Below are 26,318 nucleotides of genomic sequence, written 5' to 3'. Positions count from 1 at the left end.
TAGCTGCTCAACTGTTCTGTATCTGCCCTTGTTTGACACAGGAGTGAAGCAAAGCAATGCACTTACTTGTATTTATTCCCAGTTCTTGGGTGGGGCTGGATTTTGCAGCGGTAAAGGGTTGGGTCCCTCATACACCCATTGTTACTACCCATGTCAATTTTTGCTCGCAGGCAACAGGACTGACCAAACTGGCTCCCTTTTTTCATTTCTTCCCACATTTGTAGATTCTTCTCAACAGCTGTAATATAACAGGTATATTCTTATTTATCTGACTGATATAATAAATTTTCTTTTTATATTGCAGACATTCCATTAATTTAAAAACACTGTAATATAATAGCTGGGTATGTTAGGACATTGTAGTGGTAATCCCTAGCACCCATGAGGCTAAGGCAGGAGGAAGAATCTGAAGGCCAGGTAGGACTACTTAGTGAAACTCTGTGAAACAGACAAACAGCAAACAAATCTCAATATATTTGGGAAATATTCCCTTTTTAACATTCCAGATAAGGTAAAGGCAATAAATTTCACTAGTACAGCATAAGAGAAGGAACACCTTTCTCATCTGCTATTCCCCATCTCCCATCAAGGCACAACTAACTAACGGGTCAGCCCATCTGCCCTTCCCAAGTTTGATATGTGTCTTTATAATATAATCAGTTTATATAAGTATAATCATTCTTTTCCTTTACTGTATCTTATGCCTCTTGCTGCATCATGGTCCTAAGCTGCTTCTGTCAGATCTGATCACAGCAGTGTAAAAGTAACTGAAAGAAGTACAGACTTCATTCTTATGACACTGCACCAATACAGGATGATAATGACTTATATGTTATATTAATTACACACATACCTACATGCTAGTGCTCACAGCATTTTCAAATATTTTAGGACTACTAAGCATTTAAATTAAAATAACTACAAATGCTGAAGAAAGAATCTTTCAAATAAAATAATAGAAGGAACTGCATATAAGAAGTGAGGTGCTAGAGGCAGTACACTGCATACAGGTTTAGTGCAGGTAAAGTTCTAAGAAGCTAGGCCAGGAGGCTGGAGGGATGGCTCAGAGGTTAAGAGCACTGGCTGCTCTTCCAGAGGTCCTGAGTCCAATCTCCAGCAACCACATGGTGGCCCACAACTATCTATAATGAGATCTGGTGCTCTCTTCTGGTGTGCAGGCATACATGCAGGCAGACACTGATAAATAAATCTTTTAAAAAAGAAAAGAAGAAAGAGGAAGAGAAGCAGCACCAGCTAGGGCAGGAACTGCAGCTAGGACAAGTTCAACCGCATATGCAGGCTCTAGATTAAATCCAAGCAGGGCATAATGACACATCTCATAATTCTAACACTCAGGAGGCTGAAGCAGGAGAATCTCAAATGTGAGCCCAGCTAGGCTACAGGCAGCAAGATTACCTCAGACAAACACAGAAATGTTTAAGAATTAGAGAAAGAAATAGCCTTAAATGTGTCTTAAGCAATATCTTTCATAAAAAAAAAAAAAGCTTATCAAGTAGAATCTGATACAAAATGTGCCTTACAGTTTTGCCTGTGTTTGGATTCTGTCCTCTGCTCACGTTCCGCTTTCATCTGTTCTGCAGGAGTGTCATCCACATAAGCCTTCCCTTCTTGAATTAACTTCTCTGCATATTTCATTATAGTTTCAAAGTGATCTGAAGTGTAAGTAAACTGATCTGGTTTAATATGCAGCATTGCAACATCTTCCAAGATAACCTGCAGTAAAAAAAAAAAACAAATAAAAGAAACCATCATTGTATCTGTCACTTTCTTACACATTTTCAACCCATGATATTTATTTTGGGCAAATGTAATAAAACAGCATCAGACTTAAACAGCCTGGAAAGACTGCCAATGATGCATGATGTAAGGCCACAAGAGATGAAAGCTATTCAGTGCACTGGCTTCTGATGTCCAGCTGCAGAAGCAGATCTCAAGCGGAGCTGTGCTCACTCTGAGCTGGCTCTCCTGTGACACTGCCATCACCAGCCCTTCAAGTGCATACATTACGAGTCCTTCAAAGGCAGATGCTCGGCTAGAAACCACACCTTGCAATACCTGTGCAGTTTTTACTTCATTCATAAACTTAAGTCCATGACAAAGGAATCCTGTTTCCAGTTAAATCGGTATTCAAAGGAAAATGCAGTATTTAAGTAAACTCTACAAGAACTGCAGAAAAGGAAAACATTAACTTAAAAGTTTTTTGGTATGGGAACGCAATTATTTTTTTGACTTAGGTCTCAAGCACGAAATACACAGACAAGGAGGGAAAAGGCAGCTATGAAACCAAATTTATTTTCATACCATGAAGGTATCAGATCACGCTGTAAGTTTAATTAACTTTTCTGAGAAAAAGGTCATCACTACACTTTTAATTACCTTCTCAAAATCTTCCTTTTCCTTTTCAGGATTTGTGTCATCAAATCTCATGATCAGTTTCCCTTTAAAGTTAACCTGGTAGTGCTGGTTCAGAAGAGCAGCTTTTGCATGCCCAATGTGTAAGTAACTAAAACAAAAACATTTCACAGAGAAACTCATTAACATGCTTAACTAGATTCTTACCCTTAACCTCTTTGAGGAGCTAAGAACTAACAGAATGTCTAATACTCCCCAATCATTTTACTTTCTACTAACAGGTGCTGTAATAGAAAGCATGACTCTGACAGAGACAACAGACTAGAACATGAACAGTGGAACCATAAGGTACAACTCCTGACATAAACACTCAGCGGGCAAGTTAATATAAATACTATAACCCTAAGAACAGTCTTTTTTTCCTCCAAGAGGAATGGTCATTTACAGGAAATCTTCTGGAACCATTCTTGATGCAGGCCAACAGTGTAACTCTCAGATCTGCTGCTGCTGGGCACAACCACCAAACACTACGAGAGACGCACCTGAGACAAGTGCTGTCACTGTGACGGCCAAGCCAAGAGAACTGGAATGGAGATTAATGTGACAGAAAACGCTAGGAGTTTTCACTACTTTCCTTGGTTTCAGCCTTCTCAGATGCCAATGAAAATATTTTAACTACATGATGTCAAAGGTCGAATCTAGCACCAAACTCCACAAACCAGAATCTTAATACTGTTTGTTCCCATGGGCAGCTGATAATAAAAAAGAATAACAGTACTGCACAGCAATGACCTCCTCCATCAATGCAGTGGTGAAAAGCAACACCCTAAGCCAAGCATGGTGAGGCTGGCAGGCAAAGACAAGAGGAACCCAAGTTTCACGGCAGCCTGACCTACATTACGTAAGCCTGACCTAAGAATATGCATCTGAGAACTTATTGCTAAAGATATTGTCAACTAGGCAGAAAATAAGGAATGAGGCAAGGTTAAACACTTACAAAGCAAGTTTAAATAGCTCTCAGCATGCTTATTAGTTTGTGTGATAGCTGCACTGGATGTTTTAAGACAGTCAACTAGTTTGAAAGCACATTTTTGGTATCAACTAATATATCAATATGGGAGGAGAAAGCAGCAACCTTTATTATGTCTCTGTACTGTTTTTACATTGAAAACTAACAGCAAGCTTTTCTGTGGTGCTAGAGGTTGAACCCAGTGCTTTGCCTGTGTCAGAGACACTCTCTAACTCAACTGTAATCCAGATCTAATCTAACAATTTTCTTTAGACACTTACAAAGCACAACTTTCTACATAAACCAAAGATTTATATGGATATCTTAGGCAGTATCTTAAAAAAAGAAAAAAAAAAATTGTGTATCAGAAAAAAAAAAAAAAAAGAAAAGAAAAGAAAAAAACAAAAAACAAAGAACCCCCGATTAAGAAAAACCGCAACAGTCAGGGGCAGTATTGCACCCCTCTAATCCCAGGGCAGGCGGATCTCTTGTGAGCCTAAGACCAGCCTGGTCTACAAAGCCAGCCCAGGACAGCCAAAGCTTGTTACAGAGAAACGCCTCCTCAAAAAACAAAAAGGAAAGGAAAAACTGCATACACACGCATGCGTATGTACACATATACAACTTTCCATCCTATTTTTGCAACTTTCTATAAATCTAAAACTACTATAAAAATAAAGGGCTGTTTTTGTCTGGGCTGGAGATGGCTCAGTGGTTACAGGGCACCATCTGCTCTTCCAGAGGATCCAGGTTTGTTCACAGCACCTACACTGTAGTTAAAACTTGTCTGTAATTCCAGTTCTAAGGGAGCTGACATTCTTCTAGAATCCATGAACACCTGGGAAATACAAGTGATACGCAGATATACATGCAAACAAAGCACCCATACAATAAAATAAAAACTAATTTAAAACCTAAAATAAAGGGCTGTGAGTTCTCAGAAAGAAACTGAGACACATGAGTGTGCTGCATTTAAAGCACTGTCAAGAAGAGACATACAGGGCTGCAGAGATCGCACAGTGGGTAAAGGAATCTGCTACCAAGCCGGACAACCTTAGTTCAACTCCTGAGCCTCCCATGGCAGGAGAGAATGACTCCTACAAGCTGCCCACTGAATTCCACATGTGGCATATGTGTGTCTACATACATACGCACATGTTACAAATAAGCAAATAAATGTAATGTTTTAATATTTTTACCAATGACCACTGATTACCTATTATTAGTTAATAGTGTGCTTAGCTTTATTCAAAATGTTTGAGGGCCTATCTCCTGCTTTTGGGGTAAACAGGAAAAAACTCTTATAATTTAAAGACATGTATGAATCTGAAATAGCAGATGCACTCTTAAGAATACAAATCTTAAGAAAACAGCCAGGACTCTTAAAATAGTCATAAGATTAACTGTCTCAAGAGATAACCTACATCAAATCAGGGCTAAAATCATACTTATGCATAGTTGGCAGTGATTTGCATTACATTCTGCCATACTCCCTCTCCCTCACAAAGGCTTACACATACATACAAAGAGGATACTTTCTAGTTACCAGGACTCCAGAAACAGATGGCAAGTCTGTCTCTAGTCTGGCATATTATTAACACATGGTGTGAGTCAGTCTGAAACCCTGTGTAAAACAGATTGTAAGAGTGCCTTTGCTCACAGAGTTGTAGATTTATGGCCTACTATATATGAAACATCTGGTAATGTCTGCACATAATAGGTATCACATAAGTGTGATGACACACAACTGAAATCATAACACTTTGGAGGACGAAGCAGGAGGATTGATGAGTTCAAGACTGGCCTTGCCTATATAAAGTACCAACTCAGACAGGAGTACATAGAAAAGGGCTGAGGGGGTGGTTCCTGGAGAGATGGCTCAGATGTTAAGAGCACCGGCTGCTCTTCCAGAGGTCCTGAATTTAATTCCCAACAACCACATAGTGGCTCACAGCTATCTATAGTGGGATCTGGTGCCCTTTTCTGGCGTACAGGTATACATGCAGGCAGAACACTGTTTACGTAGTAAATAATTAAATCTTTAAAAAAAGGAAAATAAAAAGGGCCCAGGGTGTAGCTCGGTTGGTAGAGTGCTTGTCTAGCATTCATGAAGCCCCAAGTTCAATTCTAGTACTGCACAAAATGAGTATAGTGACACATAACCTCACTTCTACAAAAGTAAAGGCATAAGAATTAGGAATCTGAGGTCACCCTCGCAACACAATAAGTTCAAGTGCAGTTTGAGGGTGGCCTCAGATACAGGAGAGCTTGTCTTAAAAATAAAATAAAACATCAGGAAAATAAACAAAAGACAAGGAGTCAAAATTACGCCTTAGTGTTTTCATGCTCACAGAAAAGAAATTAAAAAGCGTTTTAAAAGCATCTGGGGATGTCATCAAAAGCAAGAAAGCTAAGTAAAAATGGATACTGGGTTACATTCCAATTCCTACACTGTGTTAGAACATGGTCTCTGAAATTATCATAAAATTCAAATATGAGAAACTCACAATTTTAATAAATGATGGGATAAAAAAATAAAAGATAAATGGCATCACTACAAACATTATTTTAAAAGTACCTTTTACCAAGTCATGGAAATTATTACTCAAAAGCACAACTATAACCTCTCACACAACACAGTAACAAAATATCAGGGATCTAAAATGTACATGGACACTGAACCATGTAAGGTGTGATTGATTGATAGTTGACAAAAGTGAAATTTTAATATAATTTTGTATATAAATTGTATTGAAATTTTATAACAGTAAAAATCTGTATACTATTTTACTGTTTCTCTTTCATTTCTTTCTTTAAGAAAATATATTTTTAGGAGCTGGAGAGATGGCTGATTGATTAACAACACTTGCTGCTCCTGCAGAGGACCCAAGTTCAATTCTCAGCACCCACAATGCCTTCGGCACCTGCCTGTATAATGTGAACACACAAACACACACATACACTTATAAAAAATTTAGCAATAATGAAATAAAATTTATTTGTATGTATAAGGGTTTATGTATGTCTATGTGCCTGGTGCTGCAGAGGCCAGATGAGGACATCAGATCTCCTGGAACTGGAGTTACCGTCAGTTGTAAGCTGCCATGCAAGTGCTGGAAACTGAACCTGGGTCCTCTGGAAGAACCATCTCTCATTTTCTTCTTTCTAGCATTCAGTTCAAAATCTGAATCTACAAGCTTAAAAATCTAAACAACATGTGGAATTCTGGCTGGGGTGGAAACAAGTTTAGGAGTTCAAAGCTGGCCTTGCTACGTAGTGAGTTCAAGGTGAATTTTGTCTACATTAGACTAGGTCTCACCTTCATCCCACCATGCCATATGTAGAATTTCAAGTTGCTGTTAGTGACAAAACTGTGAATAAAGAACTTTTAAACAGAAAATGTAGAGTTGTTATCTGCCAGAAGACAAGATTTGATTATAAAATGCAAGATCTGAAATTAAGTTTAGAAAGCACAAACATCTCACATAGAAAATGATAGTGTGATGCTCTCATAAGGCTAAACTCCTGAGGGAGGCTGCTCAAAGGAGATTTTCCTCTGTATTAGTACCTTTGAAAGGATTCTATCACACACCTGACCAGTAAGGGTGCTTCAGGGAGACTAGAATGACTGACATGCAAAGGCAGAGGCTCCACTCAGCATGAGGAAATGCAGAGGGGGCCTGTAGGCTCTTATGAGTTAGTCAAATTCTATTTTCTGTGTGCCAAGAGTTAATAGTTTAGGAAAACCCGAAAATTAATGCAAAGAACTAAATAGGCGTTTCAAAATTCCCTTTCCTTTATTTTAGAAAAATGTTACTGTAATATCTACTATAAATAGAAAAGATAGAGCAGGTATAAATACAAATCTTTACTAAAAAAAAAAGGCTGTAAAAAAATCTCAAAATACAAGCAAAACCTAAGCTTTTCTAAATACAGACACTGTCTTATTTATATTTAAAATTTTCAATTGATGTTTATTTTCTTATTAGTTTTTAAAATTCTGTAATAAAATTTAGATGTTGTCTCTCCTATTGCCATGATGAATTAAAACTACAAATTAACATAAGTTATAAATAATTAAACTGAGGTTTTTTAGATTTATTCCCACCCTTAAAATCATATCCTTCTAGATGATCCTTGCAACAGTAAGTAGTCACAACTACAGAGCTTCCTAAGTGTGGTTGCTATAAGCAGGTGGTGTTTTCTTACCCACTAGCCTCTGGAGGGAATCTGACTGTCACCTTTCCCATCTCTGCACCTGGAAGCTCAACGAATTTCCCAACGTCTTGTTTTTTGTCAGGTGCCTAAAAACAAAACACACACAGCAAAAACTTACATGGCCAAATGTTTATGAATACATTATCTTAGCAAATACTGAAAATACCAAATTCTTTGTCCAGTGCCTAAAAACAAAAACTTATACAGCAAAAACATTTAAAGGTCACGTGAGAGTGTTCAGTTAGAGTTAGGAAGCAGGATCTATATGCCCAGGAAAATCACAGCAGAATACCAAACCCAAGCTGGATCTTGAAAAATAAGGAGAAATGTATCAGAGAGAGGGAGGGGCCAATTAAAAGACAGACACAAAGGTGTGTAAGAGAAAAGTGGCAGAAGGTCCACAGGTGCTGGTGCATGAACACAGAGGTTGAAATGGATTCAAAACACAAGGGAATGTTTAATGGCCTGGAAGACCCTGGTGGCAATGACTTGACTAGCTGCTGTTTTTGCAGTCAGCCCAGGCTGGATCCCTAGCACCCACACGGAGGCTCACACCATCTGTAACTCCTGTCCCAGGGAATCCAACCACTTCTTTTGGTCTCCACAGTCACTAAGCATGCTGTGCAGACAAAACACCCATACACAGTAATTTTTTATATTAAAAATTTAATAAAGAAGGAGTTACTAGGACCTCAATAAAATCAACAATAGTAAGAAACTCTCTCAATACAAGAATAGAACTTGCTGATGGATTATTTGGGGAAAAAAATGAAGATGAATACAGATTTTTGGTGAAAACAACTGAATATATTATGACGTCTACGTCCAAACTAGCAGTGTTCATAATTTCACTACACCAGAAAACCTTCACTGAGTCAAATCTGACGATGCATGCCTACTGTCTTAGTTTGGTTGCCATTCTGTTTTCTCCCCAAAAGTAACTTGGGGAGAACAAGTTTATTTGGCTTATATATCCCAGGTCATGTTCCACTGACGGAAATAAAGGCAGGAACTCAGGAGCTCAAACAGGAGCCCAGGAGGAGTGCTGCTGCTTATCGGCTAGCTGAGCTGCTTTCTTATACAGCCCCAGAACACCTGCCCACACCTACCAAAGTGAGCCGCTGCACAGGCGGGCTGGGCCCTTTCTTAGCAACCAGCGCACTGGCCTGCAGCTAGACCTCTGGGACATTTTCTCAACCAACCTGTCCTCTTCTCAGATGACTCCAGATTGTGTCACGTTGGCACAGTGTGCAACAAGGACACCCAGGAAGCAAAGCAGATCAAAACAGAATACCTCTGGTGCTGAACTGTATGTGACAGGATTTACCCAGACTCAACAAAATGGCTCAAAATCAGTGAAGATTCAGGATCAAGGAAGAAGTGCATCATAAAACAGGTGACTGGGGTATCACTTGATAGTAGGACATATCCCCAGCACCAAAAAACAAGAACAACACGTAAAATATGATATTCATCATATGGAATTTAGATGAAGAACATGCACTGGGGTGTAGTCTTGTACACATAACATTCAGGCTTTATGTGGTTGAATGGTTAAAGGTATGCTAAACCTGAACAGAAATAGGATCTAAGATTTTAACGAAAATAACCTTTTGTGGACTGTTTTTTTTTTTTTTAAATCGGTATCACAGATCCAACACCTGAAACACCCTGACCCTAAGCTATATTCCAATATACAGAACACAAACTTCCTATGAGAATAATAACCTTTTCAGATAGAGTCTCAGTTAGACTGAAACATCAGCATAAAAAAAATTTAGGGACAGTGACATGGCTCAGCAAGTGAAAGTACTGGCTAACATCAGTCTTGAAAAAAAATGCAGTCAGTGCCTGGGACCCACAAGGTAGAAGCAGAGACCTGACTCCATTAAGTTGCCCTCTGACCTCGACACACATACCATGTGCACCTACAAACACAGACAAATAATAAAAATGCAATGCAAAAAAAAAAAAAAAAAAAGTGCTTTAAAGGCTTACCTCTCTAGCTTTGTTTGCTGAAAAATCCCACTTGGTACCAACTGAGCGGAAGGCCTGCTGGGCCTCAAGAAAGCCAAACCAGCGTTTAACGTGAACCAGAGTTTTGTTCTGTTTCAACTGTTCCTGCCATGCAGTATTCCCTGTAAGTGAACATAATTTTTAAAAAAATCTTTACCAAATCAGCAAATCCTAAAGTGAAGTTCCAGTCAGTTAGTTTATGTGAATGAGATTAACTTATAGCGCAGCTATAAGCACTCAGGAGGCTGAGACAGAAGGGAGAAGCACAAGCCCACACCTTGGCCTAGCTAGTTCTAAGAAACAGAACAGAACAAGCTAAAACACTTTGCAGCTGAACTCAGTCAAGTTCATTACTGCATCCTCTACTCCCTCGGCACACACAGTGTAAGACCAATGATTCATCTCACAGCAGATCAACTGGAGAAAACAATACAAGCTAAGGTAAATAACAAGCAGTTAATTTCCACATCAGTGCAGAAATGGGTCATCAACTCCATTCCCTTCCTACTTTGTAACTTTGTTAATATACAGAGACACAGTTTAGCGCCATTTCAACTACATGCTGATGATTTTGTTCACAGTAAGTCATAGATACCAAATTCTGTCAGCCAATTCATACACCTTAAGTTTTTAACAGGTCCAAAGCTTCCACAAAGCAGGCTGTCTGCCTACATCATCTTAAGGAATCTTCAGTGATCCATGTTTTCTCATATATTGTATACTTTTAAAAATTATGGTTCTCAGCTGGGCGTGGTGGCACACACCAGTAATCTCAGTACTTGGAAAGGCAGAGATAGGTGGATCTCTGTGAGTTCGAGGACAGCCAGGTCTACAAAGCAAGGCCAGAACAGACAAACAGAGAAATCCCATCTCAAACAAAACAAAACAACAACAACAACAACAACAAAAAAAAACCCAAACCAAACTAAAAAATTATAGTCTCAGAAGGGCATGGTGACACACATCTTTAATCCCAAGCACTTAGGAGGCAGAGGGAGGTGAGTTCAAGGCCAGCCTCGTCTACAAAGTGAGTTCCAGAACAGCCAGGGCTACACAAAGAAACCCTGTCTTGGAAAACAAACAAACAAACAAACAAACAACAACAAAATTAGCACTCTCTGTACAACCACCAATCAGATATAAGCTAGTCAAAATTACATTTTTAAAGGCTGATTCTTTTGACTTAGGGACTTGAGTGATTTCATGTCATAAAAACCTATGTAACTTTATGCCAAAATTACTGACTTCTATATCTGTCTCGATGAAATATGAAATACACAGATGACTGAGGCTTCAACCTCTTCCTTTCTACTCTAAGTGCACCTTTGCCCCAAACCCCTGCTTCAACATCATTGTTAGACTGAAAGAGTCTGTAGATTTCTGCACATTCTGAGTGTGTTTTGTATTTTCAATCTTGACTATGGTGAAAATATTACAGCTATAAATTATGTCAAAACATTTCAATTTGTAAATTAAGTACAGATTTCAGATAACAATTATATAATGAAGTTTTTCAAGTTAACTGTTTCCCAGGTTGCTATGAACATCATCACATCTACTGTAAAATTAATTGTACAAAAAGAAAACAGGGACCCACAAGAAGAATTGCATTTCATATACCTCACTAATCTGTCCCTCACAATCCTACTGAACAAAAGTTTCCCAAGCTGGAGACAAATGCTGGAAGTTAGGCAATTGTTTAGATAGGAGTGCTAAAAGGATGAGGGTCTCTTTAGCAGGAGTGACACCTCCAAAGGCAAGAGAAGTCAGGGAGAGAGATGCCTTCCAGGGCCAACAGAGGACACAGAATCCCTGTGACCACAGAGAAAGCCAGATTAACCACCCCTCAGTAAGACAGTCCTAAGTTACTGTCTATGCACACATACACACAGACAAAACTGTTTACTTTTCATCTACTATATGACCAAATAAGAATGTAACTTGGTCACAGTGACGACACATCACTATAGTTACAGCCACTTGGGAGACTGAGGCAAGAAGGCTGCTTAAGCCTAAAACTTTGAGACGAGCTCCATCTCAAAAATTAATCCCCCTCACCCCAAGCAACAAGAACAAACCCTAAAAGCTAAAGTCCCAGTAAAGAGGAGTTATCAGTACCTTTTAGGGTGGCCCAAACACATAAATCTGCTAAGGTCAAGGAGTTTCCAACTAGATATGTTCTCAGAGATAGACAATGATTAAGCTCGTTGATTGCAGAAGTCGGCACATCACATGAAGACAACTTTGTAGAACTAAACTCCAACCAATGATCAATCTGTAAACAAAGAGAAAAAGGACAAACCCCAGAGTGCAGGCTTCAAAACAAAATGAGCACAGGTAATGGAACAGCAAAATACTCTTGGCTTCCCTGGCTAGAAAAAACTTTCCTTAACTGAAATTACACAATTTATCATCACATGGGTTCAATTCAAAGGCAGCACACTTTGGGAGGCTGTAGTGCAAAGCTTTTATGCCTTTTCTCCAAGTTCTTTTCAGCTACTGTAACTTCCACTCAGCAGATGTGAAACTGAAGCTAATTCTTTCTGCTTTGTGCTTTGGATTCTCACAGGTTCAATTCTAGTCATTTGGGTCTGAAATGTCATTTAACTCAATGCAATCTCTGCAGTTTATTTTCCTATTATTTTTTTTTAAACAGGTACGTGGACGACAACGTCAGGAAGGAGCTGGCAGTAGAAGGGAATAACTCGGCTACCTAGACAGTTGGATTCATCCACTTGAAGAACTTTAAACGTCAGTAATTGCCAGGTGTGGTGGCACACACCTGTGGTCCCAGCACTTAGGGAGGCAGAGGTAGGTGAATCTCTGTGAATGAGGCCAGCCTGGTCTACAAAGGAGTTCAGGACAGCCAGGGTTACAGAGAAACCCTGTCTCAAAAACAAAACAAACAAAAAATTGAATAATTAAAGTCCATTTTCTGCCCTGCATATTGGACACGGCTGTAAACCTGGCAGGGCAAGAAGATCAAGCGTGGACACCAGCCTAGGCTACAATGAGACCTTATCCAAATAAGCCTAAAAAGAAAAGGCATTCTTTATTTTTTGAGCTGTATAAAATTTACAAAAACTAGGGTAGTACATACACAGGAAAAAAACCGCATCTTCAGAGTGGCACCAAAAGTTGTTGTAATTAATCATTAACTTAAGAAAGAAAATGAGCTCCCACATATGTGTGTGACCCTGGACAAATCTCTTCATTTTTCTAGGCCTGTAAATGTGGAAGGTAAATGGCATGAGCTAGGCAGTACAATCCAACTCTGAAATTCTTGAAAACCAAGGTGAAGATAGCACTAAATCACCCAAAAATATACTTGGTTTAGACGGAGACCATGAACCTTAAAGGCTGAAAAGGTTGCTCCTTTGTAGTGGTGGGGCTCCCACCCAAGGCCTCGTGCATGGTGACCTAAAATGTGTGCTTGAGTTATGCTTCCAGCTTATTTTTTCTGAAAATAAACAAGCAATGAACTAGGTATGGTAGGACACAGCTATAATAATATATGCAGGAGTCAGGAGATTCACAAGTTCTAGGCCAGCACAGGACACAGGAAGTTGACAGGCTAGCCTGGCCTGCACAGAAAAGAGCAAACTAAGCACAAAACATTCCTTATCATGGGCCTATGATTAGTTCTGTTCATACCCTTATTAGGACTAATGTCACATGTCTCTGCACAGTAGGACAACACTGTTCCCATATATCAGAAAGCATAAGACAAGACGTGTACAAGAAAATAAATATTCCTTGCTCACCTCAGCGTGTTCCATCAGGTTAGTACCATACAGCCCAGATGTAGTTGCAACTCTAGCCAAGTAGCGCAGTATTGAATTTATGTCAGTGAACACCACATTCCTAAGATTTAAGCATTATGTCAATTATAGTTGCTTCAGCAAAAGTCTTTAAGAGTCACAAATGTGGAAATGGAAACCTTAACATATTTACCAGATTTTTCTTCTACCATAGTAAAGTGCTAATTTGATCTTACTCTGTATCTATCAAATTACAATCTGTTCTAAAAATATCCACTGAAATTTAATTTACTTTGGAGCAGACTTTCTGTATGACAGTTCATTCTTATGGTTTTTGTTTGTTATTTCAGTATTTTTAATTGTATTTATTTATATGAGTACAAATATATTTATTTTTAATTGTACATATCTATTTTGAGTACCAGCATGCCAGAGCTTGGATACAGAGTCAGAGAACAAGTTGGTTCTTGCCTTCTCACACGTGGTCCTGAGAACTGAACTCAGCACATCAGGCGTGGCAATGGACTCTCAGCCACTGAGCTACCTCACAGGCTATTCTGTTTTTTGAGATAGGGCCTCACATATCCTTGAACTCAAGATCCTGCCTCAAGCTAGAGAGTATTGTGCCTGTAAACCAGCACTACCATATTTACCCTCCTCACTTTCACTTTCTATGTTTTATCAGTGGCAATGAGAATGTAACTGGGGTATAAATAAATAAATAAATAAATAAAAACTAAGAAGTTAGGGGGAAATATAACTGAGGTTTAGAAGAATAGAGAATTTAAAATAAACAAATGCAAAGAAGCCAGAGATAGACTGCTATAAGGACCTTGGTTTTATCAACTTTCAAGGGTTTCACATCAACAGAAAAATGCTAACAAAGCCAGACACTGGTAAGTCCCTTCAGATGAGCTACTCAGAAACCAGAGGCTGTAAGATTGCTTAATTCAGGAGTTAAAGGCCAGCCTGGGCAGCACAGCCAAACCTAACATGTTAAAAAAAAAAAAAAAAAAAGAAAAGAAAGAAGGAAATCACTAGCATAAAACAAAAAGTAAATGAGTAAGTCTTACCAGTGCTGTTTGGCAAAAATAATTCTTTATAAGTACAAAACCAGGCTTGGATAGATGGCTCAGAGGTTAGGAGCACTGGCTGCTCTTCCAGAGGTCCTGAGTTCAATTCCCAGCAACCACATGGTGGCTCACGACCATCTAAAATGAGATCTGGTGCCCTCTTCTGACGTGCAGGTGTACATGCAGACAGAATATCGTATACATGATAAATAAATTCTTTTTAAAAAGGACACAAAACCATTAAAAAATGAAAGAGAAAGTAATAACAAAATAGTTTCAGAATGTTGAAATAAAAAACTTTACAAGGTCTGTTGAAACAGAATCTTTAGTGGACAAAAGTGAACAGTCACAAGTTAAACTTTTGAACATCAAAGAAAACTTGGCTGAAGGTAGGCTTAGGAATCATTTAAAAACACAGCTGCCCACAGAGCTTACCCTGTGGGCCATCCCTGTTACGTATTTTAGTAAAGCACTATGTGGAGGCTCAGGCTCATCACCTCAGCACCTGGCAGGCTGTGGTAGCAAGACTGCTGAGAGTTCAAGATCAACCCTGTCCACCTCATCAACCCAAGGAAGAACTGTGATTCTGACAACACGTCCCCCAAATGAACAGCTGACAGAACATTGCTGTTGATCTGACATGACCAACCTCGAAACCTTTAGTCTCCCATCCAGAATCGAAAGGACTTGTGAGGGCCCCAGGGTCTAACCTGATATTTGAAAAAAGCTTTCCTTCCTTCCTTTCTTCCTTTTATTCATTTTGTGGTGCTGGGGAGAGAACTAAGGGCCTCAAGTAAAATATGAATACACTCTTACACTTAGCTATATCCTAGCCCCAATTTTCTTCTCTACCTTTAAGAGCAGTGATCAGCATGGCATGGTAGCACAGACCTGTAATTGTATCAATCAGGATACTGAGGTAGGAGGATCCCTAGCCTCTACATGTAAGCACACGCGCACAGGCACGCACACACGTATGTATGTATACACATACACATACATACACACACACACACACACACACACACACACACACACACACGGACGCACCTATGCACAATGAAACATCTTTCTAAAAACAATCCACCTAATTAGCAAGTACAATAAAACTTCAGTGCTCTGTATTTTTAAATGCTGCTCAGAACTGAAAAGATATATATAAATAAGCACTTACTCAGAAACCCGAAGGAGATTCTCTTTCCCTTCTTCCACAGAAATGCTGACATCACCTTTCACATGTTCCACTGCCAGCAGAGCTTCTAAAAATGACAGCATCAGAGTTTTCTCTTCAGAAATAAGGTAGTGCTTATAACCAGAGTCACACAGCAATAAGGAGAAATCATCACCCCAATATTAAATCCTGTAAGGTGTGACTCCACCCTTCCCCACCCCAGCATAGAGTCTAATCTCAGGTCTTAGAGAAGTAACAAATCAGAATCTATTGCTTGTAGCTGTGTTCAGCTTCCAGCTAGTGACACTAAATCATTCCTTTCCTCCCCTAGAAGAAGGGAAGAAATTATAATACTGCCTTCTATATTTGAATATTACGTGTTACCCATTAAAATGAATGTTTGACAATCACACAACTTTTTAATCTCTTTAGCAATCTCTTTTTAATCCTCCTTACAGAAAGGAAGCTGAGGCTTGCAGAGATTACACAGGGCAGTCAGTGTTTGACTACAGTCCGAATGGTTCGGATCTCAAATTCTAAAGCACTTTGTAATGCTATCTTTCAGCACCTAACACAGTGAGTAAATTCACCACCAGTCCTGACCCTTAACTTGGCTAAGACACACAACTACTATACACTGTTTCTATGTAAATACTATGTTTCACTGAAAACAGGGCCCTATCAAAGGAAGCACAATAATTATAAAAGAAAGTAAGTGTGCTGGTCTGGGTGTTTGTGTCACTCTGTAAGTTATGCTGACTGGTTTGCAGGCCTGTCCCCTGTTAAAAGTATGTTAAAATTTAGTTGCCTTGGTCACAGTATTAAGAAATGGGTCCTAGAGCATCAGGAGTCCAAGGCCAGCCTGCGATATACAAGATCATTTCTAAAGCCTAAAGAACAAGGCTTGCCTAACATGCTCAAAGCAAAGGGGAAAGGGGAGCTGAACCTTCAGGAAAGGAATGATACAGAGAAAGGAGGGTTGTGCTGTCTCCCCGTTCCAGCAAGATCACCACTACAACTGGCCTGTTTGTTTCTAGCCTCCAGATCTGTGAGTCAGTAAACTTCTGTCCATTACAAATTACCATCTTAGAGCTACACAAGGCAAGGCAACAAGGGATTAAATAAAGGTAATATATTTTTAAAAGATAAAAATTTGGAGAAACAAATCAGAGTAATCCAAGTAAATGTGATATATTTTAGTATACCCATAATGGAGTCCTGACTAGCATAAAAAAAATACTATTGTTAATAGACATAAAGATGAATCACAAAAGTGTCATCCTGTACATAAAAACAGACATACCATGAGTCAATGTATATGAAATCCTTAAAGCAAAAACAAAATGACAAAAATCACTGGCTACTAGATAGCAGGGACAAACAGAGAATTTTCTGTAATTGAAATATTTGGTGTTATTGTTATAAATTTATTACATATTTATATGCTATATATGTCACATGTTTGTACATACATACCATTGCATATTAAAACATAAAATTAATATCTGAACTTAGATAAATCCAAGTTCCAAGTCAACTAATGCTCAAAATTAATTTTAAACAGAAAATGAAAAATTTCACATATATTTTACTATGAAATTAACATGAGAAAAATGCTGATACATGTAAAAGGAAATGTCGAATTGGAAGGTCACACACTTTAATAACCAAGTTAGGCACGATGCACCACTGGAAGCCAAAACCAATGAGGTGTGCATGAAAAAAAAATAAATGTCTGCAAGGCTCCGAGTTCTCTCCCTTAAAATGAAAGGGAAGACTCTACCAGGAAGGGGTGGGGTAGACACAGGCTGGGCAGACAGCACCCTCAGTGATCAAGACTAGAATGGGAAGATTAAATTCACACACCAGTGATGGGCTGCAATGTAGAACAGGAATAGTTACAGCATCCCTGCCTAGGATGGGCAGCCTGAATCCAACCACAAGGAAACATCCGACAACCCAATCAACTAAGAGGTTTGTCCTCTTCAGAAGTCAAAGCTATTAAAACAAGGGAAAGCTAATAAATTATTACACATTGAAAGAAACCAGGCAAACAGGACATTGAGAGGCAAAGAAAGCGTGGCCCTTCCTAGCTGTTGGGTACCACTGCAACAATTAGCTTCAGAATAATAATGAAGTCAGTGCATTGGGCAGAAGAATTCTATCAATGTATGGTTCCTGTATGAAGTCAGGTAGATTCCTTGCTTGGAGAAGATGTATACAAAGTGTTCTGGGTGCAGAAGGATCACATATGCTATACGCATAAGCAGGATGGGGGGAAGTTCTATGTGTGCATCTTTAAGTTCAAAAGTATTTTAACACTCACACAAAATGACAGGTTAAAGATATAAAATTCTCACAACGTAATCTGTTTTGTTTTTTTCTAAATATTTAACCCAATTTTATTGCTTAAAGCCAGGTGAGGTGGTGCACGCCTGTAATGCCAGCAGTTGGGAGGCAGAGGCAGGCCTGGTCTACAAAGCGAGTCCAGGACAGCCAAGGCTACACAGAGAAACCCTATCTTAAAAAAAACAAAACAAAAAAAATTCAAATGAGAAAAGGTGCAAGCAGAACAATATATATTCTCTAGCTGGCTACATAAAATTTAGGACTCTCTTCCAGAATACCAGCAGAATGTGGTTCTGAGTTCTAAGGACACAGGCCTAGTGGTTCCCTGCAGGGACTTTCAAGACAGTTTACAAAACACACACAGAGACACTACAGTTTAGCTATGTACTGAACATTACAATGTGGAAGAACTTTTCCTGAAATCTCACTTAATGCTGGCACCCAGCACTGGACAGATTCCTCCTTCCTTACAAGGTTAAAACAAATCAAGGAACCGGTCGCGCTTCACTGCAGTCGGTAGCCAGGACTGAACTCAGGCCTCCAGAATTAACCAACCTCCTCTAGTGCCTTTTCAAACCAACGATCCAAGTCACTTCTTTTAGAACTTATGCATGTGTTGTGAGGTTAGTATACAGGGACTGGAACTAATATGCCAAGACACTATCATTTTAAACATTTTAAATGATTACTACATTCTATTTTTAGGGTTGGGGGAGACAGCTCGGCCTTAGAGTGCTTGCATAAAATGCAAAGTACCCTTCGTTCTATCCCAGAACATTACTACATAAATAAATGTCTTCTCATAGGTTCAGAATGCTGTCAAAGTTGAGACTGTAAAAAATTTCATCAACCCCATATGGCCAAACGTATTTAAAGTGCTGGGCTTTTTTAACGTACTTCTTCCGAGTCTACACGCGCACATCAAGATTAAATGATTTTGTGTAGTTTCCCAAAGTAAGGAAAAGGCAGAATTCTTGTATATAGCAATAGCGTTGGCCACTTTGAAAGACCAATTCCGAATGGAGCGTAAGATGACATTTGCTCAGCCCTTTCCTACGTCCACAGGGTGTGTAGTTAAGCACGCGGTGGCATCAGTCCGCGGCGTTCCTCCTGCTTTCCGTAACTGCTGCCTTCAGCCCTGAGCACGCAGACGGCAGCCTCAGTGAATTCCAAGTGCCTGCAGGAAAGTCTACTCGACAACGCCTGGGCAAGCGGGGCAAGTGAATTCGGATCTCTGAGAGGTGGGGAAGGGACGGGAAGTTCCTGACGCTAAAGACGGGACTGGCAGGCACTTGGGGCTTTAGTTCCACTGCAAAAGCCGCTCGGGACCCTGGCGGAGTCAGGAGAGCAGCCTCGAGTCTCCCCGCCAGCTCGCGTCCTGCCCCCACGCCCGGGACGGCCACCCGGGGCCAACCTCCCCGCAGGGCAGGCCGGTCCCCGAGTCTCCCTCGGCGTGACCGCCGCGGCACCTGCCCCGCACCCTCGGATGATGCAACCCGCGCAGGTCGGCGGCGCGGCCCTTACCCAGCGGAGGGTCTACGGCGTTCACCGTGAGGCACAGCGCCGCCATCTCCCAGGGGCTGCGGTCTACCCGTCAGGCTGCCTTCCCGGCGCACGAACCACGGCGTCCGGCTGGAAGCAAGGAGATGCAACGTGTGCGCGCGACCGAGGCCACCGCAGCCTTCGCCCCGCCCCACAGGCAGTGACCGCTGGCGTCATCGCGCACGCCGCGGTACGTCATAAGAATGAGTCCGCCACGGCAGCCATTGCCCCGCCCCGCTCGCCACGACTGCAGGGGTCAAGGCACGCTGCTTTGTGCGTCATCACAGCGCGCCCCACGACGCTTGAGCCTTCTTTCGGTCCCAAGCCCACGAACATTGTCGTCATGGCAAGCGCTACTGGTCGTCATCATGGTGCGCCGGCTCCGCCTTTAACCGCAGGCTCCAGAGGACTCTAATCGCTCCATGGCAGCAAGTCAGGACCTACGTGAGATGCCGTGCCGCTGCTGAAAAGGAACAGAATTTACGACATATCGTCAAGTGACACAAGTAGGCAAAGGAGACTAGTCTGTCCTGGGGCAGTGTCATACGTGTGCACAAGTCGACGACTTAACCCTGTGGATAGGCAGACGTCCCTTTCTTCTATTTTTTTTCTGTCAAATAAAATATTTTCAGGGGTTATTTGATGTTGTGCATGTCCAATCTTAGCACCTAGGAGGCTGGATAGAAATACAGAAAATTATGGGGACAAGGGAGAAAAAGGAACCGCTCGCCCTCGAGAATCAAGAATTCCAGCAGTTAACATCTGTAATGAAAGCTGCTAACATTTACAGTGTTTCTTTTATACAGAAGCATCTTCAAATAAGAGTGTCACAATAAGAATTCAGGCTCGAGGCCTGAGCGTATATGAGCTGACGTATGGTCTGATGCAAATCTCATATTACTGTTCACTTGTTTACAGTGAAAAAAAAAGTACAATTTAGGAACACCCAGTGATCAAATTCCTTAGTAACCCTTTAAAAAAAAATTAAGACTGTTATTGCTAAGACCATGAAGTGTGACTGCATTGTGCTTCCTTTCTTGGAGCACCTTTCTTTTAACTCCCAAGCTTAAATGTACATTAAAAAATAGACAGTGGTGGCCCACACCTGTAATCTCAGCATTCAGAGAGGCAAGGGCAGGCGGATCTAGTAAGTTTGAGGCCAGCTGGGTCTACAAGTGTGAGTCCAGGACAGCCAAGGTTACACAACTCCATAAATTCTTTTTATGAGGTAGCCAAGGCTTCCTCTGTGGGTCTTCAGACTGCCGACAGCAGTTAGCTGTCAAATGTAGCTGTCAAAGATAGCAACATTTACTCACAGCCATTCTGCAGAGTCGGTGAGGTACTTACTACAGTGGAATGAAGGAAGGCACCGGCCCCTGATAAGTACCATTTTGTTCCTCTCTGGTTCTGTCCCTGCCTTTGACTTTCTCTCTTCCCCCAGTCATATCTTGGATTCCAGGAATCATAAGACCAATCTATAAACATTCTTGTAAGGGACCAAAACTATTCCCAAATACAAGTGAGCCTCAATTCACCCTACCCATTCCAGTTGAGAGTATACCCTGGAGCAAAAGCAGTCATCACATACCAAGAGATTGTGTCCCCTAATGATAGCAATGACGGGAATTTCTTACAGAAGCAGACGAGATCATGATCGATCTTAGCACTGGGATGATTAAATTGCCTGCTGCATCAGCTATTCACATCCTATATCCTCCTTTGTTTCCCTGAGCTATAAAATCTCAAGGTTCCTTTTAACCCTTTAGAGACTTGGGGAAATTTGGCCAAAAGTAGGGACTTATTAAATAAGAGTACAGGACTCCATTATTTTGGACAAAGTTCTGGCCCTAGACCCCAGTAGATCTGGTTGAAAGTCACAAAAAAAGTCACTTCTGCTAAAGTTCCATGTCAGGAATCAGTTTATCTGACCTAAGGGATCAGAATTAGCTAACTGCCAAGTTTCCCAAACTGGTCAGTTTGGATCTGTCTGCTCCTCTGAAGTACTCCTTGATTTAATACTTATGGAAAGGCAGTTGAAATACTATGAAGTTAATTCATCACTTATTTCCTCATTGTCCATGTTCTCATTCTGCAAAGTGCTAAAATATCAGGCATGTGAAACATATACAACTCTTATTTGGAGGCTCTTTATAGGTATAATCTCTTATATACTGTATGGATTCTTCACCTGTGAATAAACGCCGAATTGGCCTATAGCTGAGGCAGGAAACAGGAGGGAGGAGTTCCAGTATAGAGAGTGAATGCTGTGATAGAGTGGAGCACACTGGGTATTTGCCCCAGGACACTGAGGAGGACATGAAACATGAGCAGAGGTAACCAGCCATGGGGCAGAACTTAGAGTAGAATACACAGGAAATTAATTATGAGCAAGTCAGGGAACATGACTAGCTATATTGTCCTAGGCTTTTGTAAATATATTTAAGCCTCAGAGTCATTATGGGTGAAAATGGTCACAAGGGCATGGATGAAAAACACAGGTTACAAAAACACCTTCAACAGCTTGCTGCAATTAGCCAGGGCTCACCTTGAACTTGAGTGCTGCTGACTCAGCCTCCAAGTGTTGTGATTACAGACCACACTCAGCTTCATTTTATTTTTAGAACTACAAAGAAGTACTTAGCTCACCCAACCTCCCTTTATAATACTTTCTCACGTTCATTTTACTATAGCCATAGTAGCTTGCTTTCTGTTTTATTTCTCTTAGAGCTATGCCTACTAATCCCACATGAAACCTTCGCTCCTACCATGGCGGAACTCCTTGTCTTAATCTTAACTTCAGACATCACTCCCTTAGGGAAGCTATACTTCTTAGAGGAAACTCGTTTCTAGCCTTCTCACTTAGATCTCTTTCTAGCACCTTCTTAATTCCTTCCACAGAGCTTAACGCAAGTTGAAATAGCTTACAAAGGGACAGACATCCAGTCAGTGCTATGCCTACTGTTGAATGTATGGTATCTATATGAAGTGGTTAACCTACAGTGAATGCTACATTAGCATTTGTTAGGTTCAAGAACACAGTTTTCTTGGGGACACCACATGTTGAACATGGATGTAGTATATAATCAAGGGATGGTGGACAAGGAAGATGCCATGACAGTAAAAGCTTCCCATATCATTATGAGGAACCTCAAGTTTATTCTGAAGGCAAAGGCAAAATAAGCAGACTCTGAATACAGAAGACTTGATTTAAAAAAATTTTTTTTTGTGTTTGCATATTTTTCCTGACATATGTCTGAGCACTACATGTGTGCCTGCATAAGCCAGAAGAGGGCATTTGATGCCTTGGAATTGGAGTTACAGGCAGTTGTAAACTGCCATGTAGTGCTGAGAATCAAACCCTGGTCATCTGGAAGAAGAGACAGGGCTCTTCACCACTGAGCACCACTCCAGCCTCAGACTTGATTTTTAAAGAAGTCTTTGGAGGTGCTGTAATGGATGGGCTACAGCTGACTTACAGCCAGACAGACAGCACTCAGGAAGCAGCTTTTGTTGTGACTTAAAGAAACAATGGCAGAGTAAAAGTGCCTAAGTAAATGGAGAGGCAAGGAAAATGGAGACCCCAAGTATCTCTCTGGGACAAGTCTGGTTTTCATATCAAAGCCTGCAAAAAATGGGTTAAGTCACAAAAATGAGATGGTCCCCCTTTCCCCATCCTGGATCCCCAGGCCTGATGTATGCTAGGGAAACGTTCACTGAGCTACAGTCTCAGACTTTTACATTTTTACTTAGGGGTGGGACTGGGGAGTAGCTCAGCAGTTAAAAACAGTGGCTGCTTTCACAGAGGATTCTGATTTGAACCCCAGAAACTACATGGTGGCCCACAAACATCTATAACTGAAATTCAGGGTGTGTTAGTTGGAAATTATATTGCTGTCATAAAACATCATGACCAAATGCAACTTGGGTGGGTGAGAGGAGGTTTATTTTATCTTTCACGTCCTGGTAACAGTCCATCACTGAAGAAAAGGTATGGCAGAAACTCAAAGCAGGAACCTGCAGGCAGGAATCCAGTACAGAAGCCGTGGAGGTGTGCTGCTTCTGGCTTGCTCCTCAGGGCTTCCTCAGCCAGTTTCCTTACAGTACTCAGGACCACCAGCCCAGAGGTGTAACCCATCTGCTCCAGCTAAGCTTCATTCCCTCCAGTCCAGTTCACAGTTCACAATCTGCCTGGATACCTGAGGGGAAAAGCAGACTCGGGGAGCCACACACAAACACAAAACACCAGCACACATAAAATTTTAAAAAGAGCACTTGATCTATAGAGGTTACTTCAGGCAGCTCGCAAACACCTGTAACCCAGCACCAAGGGCATTGCACTCACACGTACAGACCCATACACACACACACACACGCGCACACACAATTTAAAATAAAAAACCCTTACTTTTATTTCTGTGAGTGAACACACAGATAACAGTGGAGGTGCAAGAGGGCATCTGATCTTCTGGAGCGGCGGTTATAGGTGGTGGTGAATCACCTGATACATGCTGGGAGGTGAACTCTAGTCCCAGCAAGAGCACCATGGAGCCAGCTCCACAGCCCCAAGATTTCTAAAAGCTAAGTTTATTTCACTATTTATTTATAGAATTCCATTCCAGCAAGCAAGAAAATGAATTAAAACAAGACAACAGGTTGAAGCAGTGATTTTCAAACATTACCAACTATCAGGATCATGTGGCTCTGTAAATAAGAGTGTGAGCAAAACTGAGGAACTGTTTAGAAATAACTCGGGGCAAGCTTCAAGGCATCAAAATAGGCCTTAGGTGTGGAGGAATAGTCTGTGAACATTTTGTTGTATGCTTGAGACAAATTATTTTTAAGGGGCTTTTTTTTTTTTTTTTTTTCTTTTTAGTATATGAGTGCTTTATCTGCATGTTCACCTGCATGCCAGAAGAGGGCATCAGATCCCAGTATAGAATTGAACTCAGGACCTCCGGAGGAGCAGACAGTGCTTCAAGATCAGGATCCTCCTGCCTCAGAGAATTCTGATACAAATATACATTTTGTGTTTGCTGTTGTTAGTTTGAGACAGGGTTTCACTTTTGCCAGAGTTGGTCTCAAACAGTCTTCAGCATCCTGAATCAAGCATAAGTACTGAGATTGGGCTGAGAGCTGCATTTGGATGTCTGAGCAACATCCTTATACAAAGCTATCTGGAGGTATCAGATAATCTACTGAGAGACTGGAATCTCAGCCAGCAGTGGCATATGAGGGAAGAAAGACAAGTAGAAAGCAAGATGACTGAATGGAAGTAGGTAGAAGGGAGAGAAAGGAAATCAGAACGAGAGTTATAGGAGTTACAAGAGGGAGTAGTCAAATCTATCAAAGCCACAGACATGCCTTCCTGCTATTAGATTCTGACAGTCCTGTACAAACAAAGCCATGGGTATAATTCCAGTGAGTCCTACAACAAGGAGATTATGAAAGGCCCAAGAAGAGCATAAAGTATGTTTACTGTTAGTTTTTGCATGAGTTTGTGTGCACCATGCGTGCAGGTGCCAGAAGGTCAGAGTGTCAAATCCCCTGGAACTGGTGTCACACGACATAGCAGGATGCCTGTTATATGTGCTGGGAACCAAATCCAGGTCCTCACAAGAGCAATAAAGGCTATTAAGCAGTGACCCATCTTTTCATCCCCCCACTATTTATTTATTTATTTTGAAAGAACAATGCCTTTCTGCATTGCTTAGACTGGTTTTAGATTCTTCATCTTCCTGTATTGGCTTCCTACATTGCTGCAATCATAGGCGTATCAACATGCTCAGCCTCAGTTAGTGTGATGAAAAAATTTCTCAGGCAATTCTGTTATGCAGTTGTTTTGGGAACTGCTGCTCTAGTGATAAAACCCAGAGCCTTAAACATACTGAGTGTGCATTCTACTTGTTTAACTCAAACCCAGAAATTTTATTGAAGGAATGGGTAGAGACCAAAACAGTAAAAAAAAGCCAGGAGTGGGGATATAGCTTGGTTGGAAGAGCATCGAACTAGAATATACAAGGCCCTGGGTTCAATATCCAGAATGGAAAAAAACAAACAAACAAAAAACATGAAAATGTATGTATATGCAATGTTAAGAGTAGGATGCTGTGTGTAAGGGCCAGAGTTAGGGAGTGTCAGGACCAAACAGGAGCCTTGCTCTCAAGAGCTCACAGCAGTTTGCAGCTGCCTGAGACCCCCAACAAGTTCAAGCCAGTCCACATTCTGGCATGGCAGGGGAGGGGCTCAGAAGCACTGACAGTGGAAGGCTTCTGGGGATGCAAGCGCTTTAGGGGTGTAGCCTCTGGTAGGCTGACCACACTCCAGTGGATGACTGCATACCAGAGAGAACAAGGCAGCACAAACTGGGCACGGTAGTTGTTAAAGAAAGGACAAGAGGGTGGGAAGTGGTGAGAGGTGGGGATGGATCTGGGAGGAGATATAGGAAGAGTGTGTGTTTGTGGGAGGGAGTGGTGATTATGATCAAAATACAACCTTTGCCTGAATGAATTAATACAGACATTACATTTAAAGAAGGCTTTGGAATTGCTGTTCACAATGCCTGAGGGGAAGATTTCAAGGCGGTCTGGGGGAAGGGGAGAGGCTGCAAGGAGGGCAGGTGGAAAGAGCAGCCCACCTCATGGCAGCCAGGCAGGGAACCTGGCTTTCTCCTTCCCCTTTCATTCCTTCTGGGCACCACACTTATGGCTGATCTTCAGCTTAGTTCATCCTTTCTGGGACCCTGTTTCGTGATGCAGGTAGGCTTCTCAGTCTATTCAAAGTCACCAAGTCACCATCAAGCTAATGAG

The 26,318-nt window shown here is 41.0% G+C and overlaps 1 protein-coding gene across 3 annotated transcripts in view; it reads right to left on the bottom strand.

The window, feature by feature from the left end:
* The window catches only part of Eprs1 (glutamyl-prolyl-tRNA synthetase 1), a 62,219-nt gene extending 42,520 nt beyond the window's left edge, over window positions 1-19,699 (bottom strand). For 2 of the 3 annotated variants that reach the window (XM_060364883.1, XM_021635785.2), the window contains exons 1-9: window positions 19,495-19,699; window positions 15,625-15,709; window positions 13,381-13,480; window positions 11,735-11,891; window positions 9,599-9,738; window positions 7,592-7,686; window positions 2,398-2,524; window positions 1,542-1,734; window positions 67-238 (exon numbers count right to left, since the gene is read on the bottom strand). In XM_060364883.1, the coding sequence (XP_060220866.1) occupies window positions 67-238; window positions 1,542-1,734; window positions 2,398-2,524; window positions 7,592-7,686; window positions 9,599-9,738; window positions 11,735-11,891; window positions 13,381-13,480; window positions 15,625-15,709; window positions 19,495-19,540 (1,115 nt within the window). In that variant the 5' untranslated portion in view covers window positions 19,541-19,699. Of the gene's footprint in view, window positions 1-66; window positions 239-1,541; window positions 1,735-2,397; window positions 2,525-7,591; window positions 7,687-9,598; window positions 9,739-11,734; window positions 11,892-13,380; window positions 13,481-15,624; window positions 15,710-19,494 lie in introns of those variants that run through there. The other variant, XM_060364884.1, reaches the window with a different exon arrangement.
* Between the last annotated feature and the right edge of the window lie 6,619 nt (window positions 19,700-26,318).

This window comes from Meriones unguiculatus, chromosome 11 (assembly GCF_030254825.1).
Source record: "Meriones unguiculatus strain TT.TT164.6M chromosome 11, Bangor_MerUng_6.1, whole genome shotgun sequence".
In the NCBI taxonomy this organism is placed as follows: Eukaryota; Metazoa; Chordata; class Mammalia; order Rodentia; family Muridae; genus Meriones; species Meriones unguiculatus.
This window is presented reverse-complemented; position numbering and strand designations above follow the sequence as displayed.